Here is a 15335-nt window from a genome sequence, read left to right as displayed (position 1 = left end):
GAAATCGCTTATGCAAACTAAAACAGCCACCAGATACCGCTTGTGCAAGATAAGATAACCACCAGACGTCCAGGAACCGACAGAAACAGGACAAACAACCCCATATAAGGACATATGAGTGAGGGGTCAACTATGGGACAAAGGAGGAAGACTTCTTACTTCGGCCTCAACGACCACCAGGAGGCAGAAAACGACCCCCTAACAACAACTGAAGCATGCGCAGAGTACCTCCACTACTTCATGAACACGGAAGTAAAAAATGTATAAAAAGGGACTGTTTGAACTGCTCAGGACGGCAGTTGGCGGAGCGCAGACTCCCCTGCCGTCCAGCGCTGTTTTTGCTCATATTCTACTTGCTATAATTAATAAAATTTTAATTGGATTATGATCCGTTGTGGTCTCAATTTATAACAGGGCTACTTATAAAAAGGATGAGAAAAGGATGAGAGACATTCCAATTTTATTTAGAGGGACGGAGTGCTAAGTCTCCTTGCTGGAGAAGATCAGATGGTCACAAGGACATGAATCACCTACAAGACCACCACATTCCAGGCAAAGGACTGATAAGCTAATTAACATACGAAGCGAGAGTAAGCGGTTTAGGTAACGAATATGTATAGGTGTTAATTGAATAATCATTTGGTTTATTGTATAAATGTGAGATGGTTCGTCACTTTGGGCATGCACGCTTGTGGTGGAGCGATCCCCCGTGCATCTGCGTGCACTAAACATACCTACTTTATAACTTTCGAGTTATAGAGTTTAATTCTGTACATCACCTCAGCCTCCCCAGGCTCCTCTGTACGTCGTCCGGGCTTGGGGAGAGACTCTGTCCTAAACACGAAGCACTGGAAGCGGGGAGAGACCACCCCTCTGCGCGAGGCGTGGGGTGCTCCACGGCATTTCTGCTCGCTTCACGAGGCGCCGCTGCCCCTTCCCGCCACAAGCCCCGGGCGGTCCCCGGGCGGGCCGGAGCAGGACTACACCTCCCGTCATGCCCGCCAGCCGCAGGGAGCCGCCGCCATTTCGGTACCGTCCCCCGGAGCCGTTCGGTCTGCCTGGCGCCGCGCTGCTCGGCCCTCGCCGCCGCCATGAGCCGCCTGAGCGGCGGTTGGGACGGCGCTGGCGAGGAAGTCCAGCTGCTCCTGGACCTGTGAGTGCCGCCCCCACACCCCCCTCCCTGTGCCGGCCGCCCCCTTTTCTCCCGGGAAGGCCCGTGGGCTCAGGGCCGGCGGCCGGGCCAGAACCAGCCCTCAGCGGGGCCGCGGCCTCGAGTGAGCGCAGCGCCGCCGGGGGGCAGCCCGCGGGGCCCGCCTGCGGGGGAGCACGGAGGAGGGGTTTGCCCAGGGGGACAGGGTTTGTCAGGCCTTGGGCGGGGTGGCAGGGCAGGTGGCAGGGTTTGGTAGTGGTGACAGGCTCGCTGACGGTGTTTGGCAGAGGTGACAGTTCGGGAGGAGTTACAGGGCAGGTGGCAGGGCTTGACTTTAGTAACGGGGTTTGGCAGGGAGATAACAGGACGATCCTTGAAAGATCTGGGTGTGGAGGGATGACTGGGGATTCCTGGCCCCAGTGAATCCACTAATGGTGTTTTGCTCTTGACTTTTTTCATTATATCAAATTCCTTTGTGTTCAGGAGGGACTTAGAGACAGCATAGGAACGAAATATTAAGCTGGACAGGTAAAGGAAAAATGGCTATCAAACAATAGTTAAAAATTTTATTCTTATTTTAAAGCACTGAAGATACGACTATAGTTGTCCTGGTGTAGCCAGTAAGTGTTTTATAGTTTCCTATAAAGCAGAATTAGCAGTGAAAACATTTATAATTCAAATGATTAATTGGTTAAACTGCAGATGAGTAATGTAGTCTGAGAATATCAACCAGCTTTTTGAAAACAGTGCGACTAATCTTAATAAGATTTTTTCTCAAGCTAAATTTAAAATTCTGTGTCAAGAGACAGTTAAATGTAACTGGAAGATTTGGCATAGCTCCCGCTGATTTCCAGGTGTTGGAGTATTTTCTGCAAATTTGAACTAAGTATTCCGTTGAGATTTGCAAGTCCCTATTCAAGCATGGCTGCATTAGCCACTAAGTATCTTCAAGATTAAAAAAAAATCTTAAATTTGTATTTAAGTTTTTAGATACAGCTGGGTTTACATACTATGGGTATGTGGTGGCAATCTGCCTCCTTCAGGATGAATTACCAGAAAAGTTAATTTACTCAGTGGCCAAAATGTAGGTATCATGTGATAAATATGTATTTAGCATGTAGCTGAAGTGTGTGCTCTTGGATGACAAAGGACCGCTTGACCGTTCACATGACTCAGTAGGCATCCATCACGGAAGAGGGCACAGTCACATGATAGGTGCATACATAGCTCCCCGAAAGGCTCAGAAAGTTCATCCTAGCCAAAGGTAGGGTGCTGGTTTGCACTGAGCTGCTGGTTCATTTGGCATCTCATTAGGGAAGGTGTCAATTCTCAAGGCTAGCCAACTGATGTATTGCGCAACGGACAGTGGAGGTAGAAAATGCAATAGCAATCTTATGTCCTTTCAGATGCCAAGGACCCCAGCTATTGCAGCATGAGACAAGCCCTCTCACATGGGTCAGTGTGGTGCGCAGATCCCATCCATGGCGAGGTTCACGCTTGCTGTTGTCTTTAGAGCTTTGATAAGGGTTTTTCTTTTTAGAAGTGAACACCTGTTCTTCATTTCTGCAGTCAAGTAAAGGAATGTTACATGTAGACATGCTATTTAATCTCAAGACAAATAATGTGGATAGTGTAGTCTACTTGTATGTATACTGAGTTGGAGCCATGTATAGGCTTCTTTGTTAGTCTGTCAGCCAAGTTTATCCAGCAGTTGCTGAGGTTCAGTGAAGGCGTACACATGTCCAGAGGAAGTGCATCCTTACACGTGTCCAGAGGAATGACTTGAAGGTCATCATGGTGTGTGCTCAGGTTGTGTAGTAGTCACTCATGCTGTTGTACAGGTCTCTGCAAGCAAGGCCTGAGGTTAAACTCTGCGTGGATTCTGCTTGAAATCACTGTCTTCTCATTACAATGTCTTCTGCAATGACCTGCTACAGGTGTCATTACTACTGTGCAAATTTTAGTGTTTTTTTAAATGTGCTTCCATATAGAAATCTTGTTTCTTTCCATACTTAGAAATCTATGTTACACTTCAGATTGTAGACCCATAATATTTTGACCTCTCTAGAGTTTTTAATTGGTATGGGTTTAATTTGTTATTTGCTGGTATTCTGGTGCCAGACAAGGTTCTGTTCCAAAAAAGTTCTATATAGGGACTCCAGAGTTGTGGCTATATGCTAAATCTAATTAGGCTTAAGTCTACGCTGCTGCTGCACCCTGACCTCAGCCACTTGTTCTGGCAGTGTTATTTCTGTGACCTCACAGTTTTTGTCAAAGGAATTTTCATTCAGATCAAATGCCAAACAGCTTATACTACAGCTGTGAATTTCAGAGCCAGCATGAGGAAGGTGCAGTAAAAAGTGGTTGGGGAGACAAGGTGGGTGTGGAAATTGCCTTTTCAACTTGTATTTGGACCTTACATTTGATTAGTGTGTAATGACAGCTGGACTGCTAATAGAAATTACTTAAAAGGGTTTTGTCTTGCTAATAACACTTGTGGTTTTGCAAAGCTAGAATGGTACCCATACTTTTTTTGGTGCATGATTGATCTGGTAAAATTATTTTTAAGATCTGTATTACACTACGTGCTTATCTCGTGATTACCCTTAGATCCTAGATCTAGTAATTTCTCTTTACATGTACTGTAGCGCTTGATACCATGAACAGTTTCTACTTCTGATTGGTTACTAATCTCTTTTATACTACTTTATTAGTACTGCTGCAACTGCTTTCTATATTAGTGTAACAATATAATTGTTATACGAGTAAGACTAAGACTTGAAATGAATAATTACACAACTTTTTAACAGTTGTGTGTGATCTTAGTGTGTTGTTTCTTGTCTTATGCCAATCAGGTGATGGCCATCTATTTAATCCAGACTGCACTTTAAGCTTCTTACTTATGTTACCCCTTAGGCTTATTGTTTAACTAGCAGAACTTACAACAGAAACTAAAAACTGAAACAAATTGTTAGTGTGGCATAGTCCTTTTAATGAAGTCATTATTTTTAGGGTCTCCAAACCTAACAGAAAGTGCATTTATTAAGGTGTTTCTCCAGCTTGGTGGTGTTTGCCACCTGTTGGCCTTTGCCCCCTACCCTAAAAGAGAAATTAGCACGCCAGAGGTCACATGCACAAGAGCATCATATTGGAAATATTTAGAAACATCCTTTTTTTTTTTTTTTTTTCTTTCTAAAGTTATAGCTTATATTAGCTTCTGTTCCCTGAGGTTATTGTTTCCAAGATGAAAAATGACCAACTTCCACACGCACTCCTAGCTGATGCAGTTTTAAGGCCAGCATATTGAGGTACACCAAATTTGTAGTTGGTTTAGATAATTACGCTTGGTTGCAAACTGACAGTGTAGAAGTTGCAGGGCCTGCCAAATAGAGTGGATGCTTGGCAGCAACAGCATGTGCTGGAAAGGCAGAGGAGGCAGCTGTAGCTGTCATACTTTTAGGAGGGTGCTGTTACAGATCCCTCAGAGCCCTGGCAGGTGTTTTAAGTTGACTTGTTCATGGCCAGACATGAGCTTGGAACCAAGAGAGTTTTTACCATCAAAAATGAGAGTCTTAGAGCAACAGAAACGAAACATCAAATTTAAAGGTGTTTTAATTAAGATTGTCACTGCGTGATAAAGAAGCGTGCTGCACATGTCAGTCGTCACAAGAGTATGTACTTAGGTATTGCTTAGATTTGATTGTGCCATGTGTCATTAATAGATGGTTCCTGTGAAACAGATAGCATTAACAGGGAACCAACTTACTGCAGACTGATGCGTTACCTAACTTGTTAGCGTCTTGAAAAACTAAGGTCTTGCAAAGGCATTGGAACATTTGCAGATGTGCAGGGTACCATCTCTATGAATGAAAACTGAGGACAGAAGTAAAGCATCAGTTTCAAAACAGCTTCCTTCTATGGTCTTACTATGAACATAAATTATCCAACCCTGAAGAATGCAGGAAGGAAAATGTTTTTTTATTTGCTTTTACACCTATTTTAGTATCTGTTCTTTTGGTTCATTCGTCTTCTGATGTGTCCCATGTCTAGCATCTGTTCTGCTATTCTATTTCACGTGACATAACTTAGTATAAGCTACACTTTGATGTAATTTATGAGTAAGTATTCTAACAAGTAGTCTAAAGATCTAATTTCTCTTTGTGTGTTGGAAATACACACGTTTGTCCTGTCATAAGGCCCTAACTCTGTCATAAAGCTTAAGGTTAAAGATCATAGGCCTTTTCTATTCTGGGCATCTCCATACACTTGGAACAAATGAGTATGCCATTGACACTTTGTAAACAGCTCTGAACTATAAGCAGCTGGTGTAACAAGTTTGATAAGGTGGAGCAGGGAAAAAGCAGTTGGGGTGTTTGCAAGAAGTATTTTATTTTTTTTTTTAAATCAGGTCATTACAAGAGTAAAGTGCATCTTGGTTTTTCCTGTCCATGAAAAATAGGATTCAGGTAATTTAGACTGGGACTGAATTTGTCTGCCAGGTGAATGCATTCTAGTCTTGACTTACCATTTGTGGTTATTGCTGTGTGTATCTAGATCATGTGAAGGTGTAGATGCCAACTACAATAGAGAATGTTACTGGGCAGTAACAGTAGCTGCTGTGAGTTTACTAGTAGGGCAAGTTTATGGAAAAATGTTGATTCTACAAAAGCAAAATATTTTGTAGGAACCTAATGTTTTCCTTCAACATTTTGGATAGGATTTAAAAAGGAAAGTTGGCCTAGGGAATCTAATTCGAGCATCTATGATCAGTAGGTAGTAAACTCCCAAATCAAAGTAGTCCATCACTTAGATGGATACATTAGGTTTCTAAGCAAGAGGGAACAGTGAGGAGTTACCTCTCTTCCCCCATTTCATCTCCCTCCATTTCAGTTTTGCTGTAGTGTAATGCTTTTTAAACACGTGGTATTTCCTAGACAACAAAGTGTTACCTTTTCAGTTATCTCAGGATGTTGGTTAGCTTCGCTGTAGTTTATGTTCCTCATTTACCTAGGAACTTGGTTGTTTGATAATAAAATCTCCCTTCAGAGAGTTCCTTCCTTAAAGACTAGCAGTTCATCTTGTAACATATGAGAGTGTGGTGATTGCTCTGAAGGGCAGTACGCTCAGTACACTTAGAAGATATTCATAAACTTTTCCCAGAGTTGCCTCCAGTGTTTCCGTAAGCCTGTGATGGTAATTTAAAGTTGCAGAGGTTGGGAATTCACATTTTGTGTATCCTATGATACATTAAAGTGCCTTAGGAATCTTAAAAAAATAGGATTGCATGATTAGTGTCCCTCTACAGTACTCAGTATAGCATAAGTGAATACTCTTCTGTATATTTGACCTCAGAAAGCATTATTTCAAATGTTCTACCTGGGTTCTGATCCACTTATATGAATACTGATGTATTTGGTTTATTTTGCTTAAGTAAAGTTCTTAATGTTTTCTCCCAAAAAGCTGTGTTCCATCTGGGGTCTTTTAATGTATTCTGACTGAAATGATCCCTTTTTCTTGCATTCACACAGATAAAATTCTAGGATTTCAAATCCTGTCTTAAAGCATCACCCAGCATTCCCTGATTTTATTAGCTTATGAATATTTATTTCTACTTAGCCCTTCCTTTTCAGATAAATACTTAAGCCTTGTGTGTCTGTGAGATTTGTTTGCAATTTCTCATGCAGCAGTATCTTATGATGGAGACTTTGTGTAAGTCAAGTTTCAATATCTGGCCAAGGGAACAGGTTGCTTGGAACAAGGAAGCAATTTTGACCCAAATACAAAAAAGGTGCCTAAAGGAGAGTGTTTTGTGATGTATAGAAAATGCAGTACATGTTGGCATTAATTTCATTCAAAATCTCTAGCCTGGTGTGTGTGATAATCATGTTGTTTTCTTCAGTTTGATAAATCATTTTTACGAATAAACATTTGGAAGGAAGGAGGCCTAAAATACTGCTAGTAAAAAAAGAATGGCTGTGCTTACTGAGTCAAACCTATCTCTGATTGTCACAGGATTTCAGCCACCTGTGTGAGAACCTTTCTTCTTATCTCAGGGCAGCTTAATTTCTTGAAGAACCATTGCTGATGAGGGTTTTTTAATACCTTGTAAAAATCCAAGTAGGTTCACTTTCCCCTATGTATTACGTTTTCCATGTGTCCACTTGTTCTTTTATTTGCCTAATCTACTTTGTAGGACCATGAGCTTTTTGATTTGAGATTTCCTGGAGCCTACTAAGACAGAAGGATTTCTATGTCCAGTGACAATCCTCTGTGATCAGATTTAGTTAAAAAGATAGTTTCTAGTTAAAAGGGTTGAGCACAGGGTTACACAGCACAATTAATGTTAAAAATTAGTACTACAAACTAGGCAGTGAACAAAATACTACATCTGAAAATATCTCCTTAACGTTTTCAACTGAGGTGAAAGAGATGTCCCATCTCTGGAACCAGCTGTCCCAACTAAAGCTTTTACTGCTGACCAAGTGGAGGTTGAAGTGGTGAAAAGATTTTTTTTTTTTTTTTTTAATGCTGTGAATGTGCTACCAGTAAATTTATTTTGTGAGCTGGGTTGGTGACTGCAGTGAATGAAGCTAATTTTTGCCTACAGTCGATTGGGAAACAGTTGCACAGAAGGATCAGCTGATTGACTCCAAAGGGCAACAACTGAATTGGTGGTAGCATGAAACAGCTGGAACTGATAAGGTTTGAAGACAGCATAGCTGGATGCAGAAGATGACATCTTACGGCTTGATTGTTCTAGTTCTATTATGTAATGCCCTTTTTTGACTGTACTGTAAATTTCTTTTATTTCAGGTGCCTTCAGTGTTTGACAAGGAACCTTTCCAGATATGCTGCAGATATTAAGTCAATGCCACCCAACATAAAGGATAAACTGATTAAATTAATGAGTAGGCAAGGGCAAATAACCGATTCAAATATTGGTGAGGTAAGAACCCATTCAAAACTTTACTGTATGTGATAGTTTTTCATCCTTGTGTACTGTTTACATGAGACAACAGGTAAATTCAGGCCCACTTACTCTGTTCATGTTTGTTTTCCTTAAACTTCATAATGTTAATAGTCCTATATTAGTAGTAATAGGATTATGTTTGTAGTAAATTTAAAATGTTGTCCCTTCAGTGATAATTGACTTCTGTGTAATCGGCTGGCATCTATTATCCCTCTTCAGTATCGGGAAACTGGACTATTGCTAACCAGTCTCTGTTCCTGAAGGCAGTATGTTTCAAGAAACTAGTGCATAATATAGTAATGAAAAGATTTCAGGGACTTGTACATTTCTGTGTGCACATAATCTCCTTATAATTTATTTAGATCTTGACTCTTCGCAATATGATGATGCTAGGGCTCGAAACTGATAGTTCAAATTCTCTCATTTGTCTTGCTCGCTTATGTGTGTCAGTGTTTCAAAATGGAACTAGTTAATGATTTTTCTTTAGCTGTAAATTCAGGGGCACATCTGTTTTGGTATCTATCTACTGTTATCTTGTTTTGCCACAAAGGGAGGCATGAGAATTGAGGAAGGCTAAAGGTTGACCTTGGGGAAACAGAAAATGAATGACTCCCTGTTCGTTCCTGCTTTGACCTGTAACTCCAAAGAGGCAAATAGTATCAGTTTCTCAGAGCGAGAATAGTGAAGCCAAGACTAGACGCAAAATCAGAAGTACTGTGGAAAACTTATGAAAAAAAAATTATCTTTAGTGTGCACCACATTTTGATTGTTCAAAACAATTCTTTGAGCAAAAATCAGTCTTGTTCACTTATCTTATTTTGGGAAATTTAAGTTGACAAAATTGGGTTTAGGCTATCTTTTCAGTAAGTCATCCTTTCCAAGAACCCTAAGAAATGTGTATAATTAAAACCATATGATTGTGTGTGTATAAATGCACAAAAGCTATCAGGGTATCTTTAGTCTGGAAATAAACTCTCTAGTTTAAGTTACAATCTTCTCCTGTGTCTCTGTAAAATCTAATCTGTCATTGTCTTCATTCAGCAGTTGATGAGTGCCTTCTCTTGGAGCCTGTTTTCCATCTGACACTGGGATATTCTGGTCTGGTTCTTTTTGTCATGTGTTTTTCCTTTCTCTGTTCCTGCAATTTCCTGCAATTCTATCTTTAGCTGTCATCACTTTGCTTGGGCATATTATACCTTAGTTTTCCTCGCTAACAGTTTCCAGGTTTATCTCACTTGGATTTGTAAAAAAAATGCTAGCCACCTTTTGGATTCTGAATTCATGCTGCTTCTCCATACCATTTTGCTTTTCAGCTTTCCTGTTCTTTCATTTTGCAGATATTCTTGTTGCTTGGCATAGCAAAAATGGCTTATGTTGTTTAGCTCCTCTTACTATTCTTAGCTCACATCACGTATAACCAAGCTATTCTACATTTGACACATTTATGACATCTTAATTAGTCTTCTATATGGATAAGGAATTTTTTTTCTTTGCTGTTGTTTCCATTCTGCCCTTTTCTTTCATAGTCCCCACAATCTTGTGCCTAGATCTATTCTCTTAGAATTTTCCAGGCTATGTTATCTCATTTGCTTTTATGCGTGTGCTTTCTTTGGTGGTGTTTAAGCATTTTGCTTAAATTTCTTCCAGTTTAAATTCTGTTAATCTGCACTTCGGTATAAACTTCTATTTAATCTCTTACTTCCCTGTTCATGCCCAGATTTGTGTTATCATACTTCCCCCCCGCCCCCCCCCCCCCCCCCTTACTCTGCACTTTGCTTGGAGCTGTGTTCCATGACGTGCATGCTCAGCTCCTGTTTTCTACCTCACTTTTACCAAAAGCTCTGTAAAGCCATTCAGCATGTGTCCACAGGATATAAATCCATACTTTAATCTCCTGTACTCTGCATCCAAACAATCCTTACTTTATCTAAAATTCCATCTTCTTTGAGACAGATTAGATTTTAGTATATGCATTCAGTGATTATGAGTCTGTGAATAATAATAGAAAGCAAATCTCCAAGTAATACCTGACTGTGTGAAGAACCATGAGCTAGGGACACTTAATCTAGCTACTGCAAATAGGCAGTATTCTGATAGTATTATTGCTTCTCATCTAGACTTCCTTACATCTAATTGTTCTTTCTTTCATAAGGTTTCTCATGTGGCTTCAAAACCAGCAGTTTGCTCACTTTTTGTGTCCTAGGCAGTTTGGAATTGTGAAAGAAAGCCTACAGTCAGGGAAATAATCTTGAGTAAATGTTGGTGATCACTTTGGCCATCTCAGGGTTTGGCTGTTCTAGTTCCTTAGATATGAATTCAGAAATATGAGTGAAATAAGAGCTGCATGTTATCTTGTGAAAACTACTCATAAATGTATTATGGGATATGTTGGTGGTTTTGTGGCATAAAAAGACTGAGGCTTTTAGTGTTTGGGGAGGAAAAGCTGTCAAAGCTGTCTGAGGTCTGCCACTCATTTTGCAGAAAGGTTGCAGTTACAATCCACTAGAAGCATTTGCTTTTTTTACGGAAGGCTTATTTGCCTTTATTTGTCAGTAAGGATTTTAGCACCTTAACATATTTGCCGAGCAGAAAAACAGTATTCCTTGTAATATTGTTATTGTAACTGTTAGAATGGTGAACCTGAGAAAAGAATAGGCCTGTAACAGGCCTGTCATCTATGCGCTGTTATCTTTGCTTGTGTGTGGAAATTTACCATATGCTTTTATCCTTGTGAGTTAAGGAAGGAAATTACAAGCTGAAGGGAATAATATAAGGTAATGTGAAAACCTGATCTAATGTTTGCCTATTGGTCTGAAGGACAGCTCAGCAAAGGTATAGATTGTTTGCTCAAGAGGGCTATAAGCAGTATTTTTTTTAAAGTAGTGAGAATCCTTGAAAACTTAATTTGAGGTAAGCTATATGGCTATTGTTACCAGAATCTGAAGACTTCCATTGCTTTGGGTCTGAATTTCATAAATGTTCTCTTGGGGAAGATTTCACAAAAACTCCAACCTATGGTCTTGTGGGAGTGAAAGAGCCTATTTAATGAGGATTTGGTAACTCCTCATGTATGATAATGAGTTCGCTTGTTTATGAGAAAAAAAGAGTGTGTGCAGGTGAGAAAAATACCCTGGGGCAAAATATCTTTCAAATATTACCCTTATCTGTTCAGTGGATTGAAGTGTTGATCACAGTAATTTTTTTTATACTCAGATTTCTGCCATCAAAGTTGTGCTGGTAAGTTTGAGAGTATTATCTGTGCTAAACTTATCTGTGCTGGCAGAAGCACTAGTGTTAGCAACTGTATTATCCATCAGTATTTCCACTGTTTAAATAATAGTGTTCATGTGCTCCTACCCTAGATGTGATCACAGAAACTGAATGTTCATGCTGTAGATTAGCTGTTGCAGCAAATATACCATATGTTCTTCAGAGTTTCTAGTTCCTAGGACTGATAACCACATCTAGTGAATGTTTTTTTCAAATACTTATTTGATATCTATGTGATATCTAACGTTACAAGTATTTTAGAAAAAAATATGCATGTTTTATAATACAGCAGAGTTTGACTGAAATGGTAGGTTTTTGTTACAGGTGTTGCACCCTGCTGTAGAGTCTTTAGACCTCCGAGACTGTGATATTTCAGATAATGCATTATTGCAACTTTATAAGTGCAAGCAACTGAAAAGAATCAACTTAAATTCTTGCAAAGAAAACAGATTGGGAATCACTTCAGAAGGTACGTTATCTGTGCACAGATAACTGGGATCTTATTTCTGTTTTATTTTTCTTGTCAGATTGGAGTAAATTGCAAAAAATATCTGGGGTAAATATTGTTTTAAAAAGTCCCCAATGCTACACCAATACTAATTAAAAGTCACTTCAGTGGTGTAATTTACAGGCCTAGAGCACTGATTATCTTATGAAAGAGAGCTATCAGGTTACTCTTATCTACGTTTCTGGCAAACCTATGCTACATTTGATCATATTTTCCACTTCATCTTAATTATTCCTTCCTCAAAATTTGTTTCAGAGCCTTACCAGTAATACTGGTTAAAGTTTCAGGCTTGTGATTTCCTAAATTACATTTTCCCCCATTTTTAATTAAATATGTTTGTTTATTTAATAAGCTTGTAGCATCTTCTCTGACTTAAAAGACTTGACTTGCTTTAGGACTTTAGGATTTCATGTGTTACTTTTAACATCCAGTTTCAAGTTGTATCAGGAGCTGTTAGTTTAAAAGAATTAAGCTTGCTGAGTTTTATTTCCTACAAGTTTTTTTTTTTTTGTCCTTTGATTACACTTACTCCTTTGCTTCATCATTAACTCATCCTTATTGAAAATTGAGGCAAAACATTAATTTAGTATTGACCTAATGTATATTGACTTTAGATCACTCTTGGTTTGTATTTTCTTACCACTGTGTAGTGAGACATTTACCTTTTTACTTAAGTAATAGGTTAAACTTTTAAAAATTTATTTTACTTATTTTCAATGTCACCTCATTGTTATACTTTTTGACCCCGAAGATACAGTTTGCAATAGTCTTCCCTCCATGCTTTCATCTGTCCACTGATTCCTAGTACGATTCTAAGGTACTAGCTAAGTCTAGAGCTCATTGTGTACTTCTCATCTATTTAGACAGAGATTCCCAACTACCTTGCAACTAAAACTGGGAAGTCCAGGTCTTCATGGGCAGGTTCCTAGTCCATGCAACTTTACTAACTTTCCTACTTATAAATAGCCATTTTTGAACTGAGAATCAGTTATGGAGTATTTAATTTAAGCTGGAACAGTTCTTTACTACTCATCACAATTACATACAGAAAAGAAGATACAAACCCACCCCATTTTAAAGCGTTGTTACCTTTTACTGATTCAGTAACTGGTGGGGGTTTTTTGGTTGGTTGGTTTTTTGGGAGGGGAGGGTGTTGGTAGTGTTTTGGTTTTTTGTTGGGTTTTTGGTGGGTGTTTTGGTTTGTTGTTTTTTTTTTAAGAAACCTGCTGGCTACCATATGCAGAAATATCTGAGCCAACATTTACTCTGTAGGCTGCATGTGGAATGTTGAGTGTCTTTTAATAAACAGTATCCAGTAGTACCTCTCTGTCAAATTCAACTGCCGCTACTGTTCGTTTTATCATTCTTTGCAAAGTGGTTCTGACCCAAGCAAGTATGTGTTTTATCCATGTTTCTTTGAAGTTCTTGCATAGTAATGTACCTTAATGACATTCAGCTTGTTATATCTATCCAGAAGTGATGTTATTTTCTGTACCACTATAATCATCATGTTTCCATTATCCTTGAAATAAATTCCTTTTGTGAATTGCATTTGTAGTTCATGTGCTTTTATTTTATTGACTACTATCTAACATTTCTGGGCAAATATTCTGGTTATTACTAACTGTCAGGGTTCTGAGGGCACCAACAGACCCTAATGGCCGTACCTGGTCTCACCTGCCCACGCCCACCTGTACCAGCTACCCATGGACCTTCACTGCTGGCCTGAGCATAGGTGTCCCTGGTTCCTGTCCTACTTCTGAGCTATTGTTTTGATTTCTTGAATTGACCTTGAACATGACCTCTTACCTTGCATTTTGCCTGATATTCACAGCACCATCAGTGGGTCCTAGTGCTATCATTAGTCTGCTTTCAAGCCACTGACGTTTTTTTTCATGCACTCACTGAGGTGGTACCTTTTGTATGTAATACCCCTCTGCAGTATAGAAGGGGATTCAGCATTCAGAAATCCTTGCCAACTCTAGCACTGTTCATTGTAATTTTCTTTTTGTCATCCTTGAATTAAAAGAAACCAACCACAAAATTATTTCCTTGTACAGAGTCTTGGTGACATGGTATGAGATGGAAGTTGAACAGTCAATGACAGCATATTGGATTCAGCATGGTGGTTATGTTAAAAAATGAATAGTTCTTTAAATTGCTCTGGTTTTTTTGACAGGTGTCATAGCGTTGGCCTTATCCTGTCCTTACTTGCGTGAAGCGTCTTTTAAAAGGTGCTGTGATATAACTGACAGTGGAGTACTTGCTCTTGCGCTCAACTGCAAGTTCCTACAAATAGTGAACTTGGGCAGCTGTTCAGGCATCATGGATGCATCTCTGCAGGCACTAGGAGAAAACTGCAAATTTCTTCACAGTGTGGACTTTTCATCTACTCAGGTAACTCTGGTAGCAATTGGCTAATTGACTTTTGTTTGTTTATTTTTTAAATTTGTCGTGATTGAGAGGGGATCTTTTTAGCTCTACTCTTGACAAGATTTAGAACCACAGTTCATTTCCAAGGTCTTCCTCTCAAGGAAAAGGAAAGATAATATTTTGTATCTTGGTAACCAGAAGAACACATATCTTGGTATTACAGCATATATTGTGGGCCAAAGATAAACTGTTAGTAGAATGTACCTAATACTGGAGATTTTCTTTTTGGTGTCTTTATTTAGAGCAATCATTTATTTCAAGTTGTAAAGTCCAAAATATTTACTTTAAAGTAAGTAGAATCTTGGACAGATTATTGTCTGCTTTCAGTTAGGACAAACTGACCTGAGTAATAATAATATAGGATGTCAAACAATATGAGCCCCTAGCAGAAGTAAACACTCCATAATTAGTTCTAGTTGAAGAGTGACTGTGCTTTCTGAAGGGCTTGTCAGAGTTAAGTTATGGAGGCATCATGGAAAGAATGACATTTAAAATGTCAGAAAGGGCAGGTAGGATTTAACAACAGTTAGTATTTAGCATGAGAAGGGGGAGATCAGCTGCAACAGCGATACTGTAACATACTTCATAATTACAGTAAGATAATGAAGTGAGGGAAGGGATTTTTTGCAGTCGGTGTAGCCTGCAGTTGACTGTGATGGTGAGTGATTATGTTGAATGAGTCAAGCACAGAGCATTCATAGAGAAGTGTCAGATCTGGAAAACATGTAGCAGGTTCTTATTTTAAATGCTATTTTCTTTCAGTTTTTCCAGAAGTAGGGCATCAAAAGTAATTTTAATCTTTTTCTTGGTAATTTTTATTATTATCATTTAACTCTCATTGCTTCAAACTTCATTACTTTTTTGTTCCTTTGCCTCTCTCTTTCTTCATAGGAAATAGCTATGTTTTCCTGTATATGTTTTAAATGGGATTAAAACTTCTTCAGTAACTAAATGTTTCTACTTTTTTTTTTTTATTCCTTTCTGATAATTGTATGGTGGTAATA

General features: G+C 39.0%; 1 protein-coding gene across 4 annotated transcripts in view; it reads left to right on the top strand.

The window, feature by feature from the left end:
• Positions 1-709: 709 nt before the first annotated feature.
• The window catches only part of AMN1 (antagonist of mitotic exit network 1 homolog), a 27272-nt gene continuing 12646 nt past the window's right edge, over positions 710-15335 (top strand). The window contains exons 1-5 of one of the 4 annotated variants that reach the window (XM_055711014.1): positions 1078-1153; positions 7163-7267; positions 7964-8096; positions 11715-11859; positions 14078-14295. In XM_055711014.1, coding sequence (XP_055566989.1) covers positions 8019-8096; positions 11715-11859; positions 14078-14295 — 441 coding nt within the window. In that variant the 5' untranslated portion in view covers positions 1078-1153; positions 7163-7267; positions 7964-8018. Of the gene's footprint in view, positions 1154-1336; positions 2606-7162; positions 7268-7963; positions 8097-11714; positions 11860-14077; positions 14296-15335 lie in introns of those variants that run through there. The other 3 variants (XM_055711013.1, XM_055711012.1, XM_005440860.4) reach the window with 3 other exon arrangements.

This window comes from Falco cherrug, chromosome 5, assembly GCF_023634085.1.
Source record: "Falco cherrug isolate bFalChe1 chromosome 5, bFalChe1.pri, whole genome shotgun sequence".
NCBI classification, from domain to species: Eukaryota; Metazoa; Chordata; class Aves; order Falconiformes; family Falconidae; genus Falco; species Falco cherrug.
This window is presented reverse-complemented; position numbering and strand designations above follow the sequence as displayed.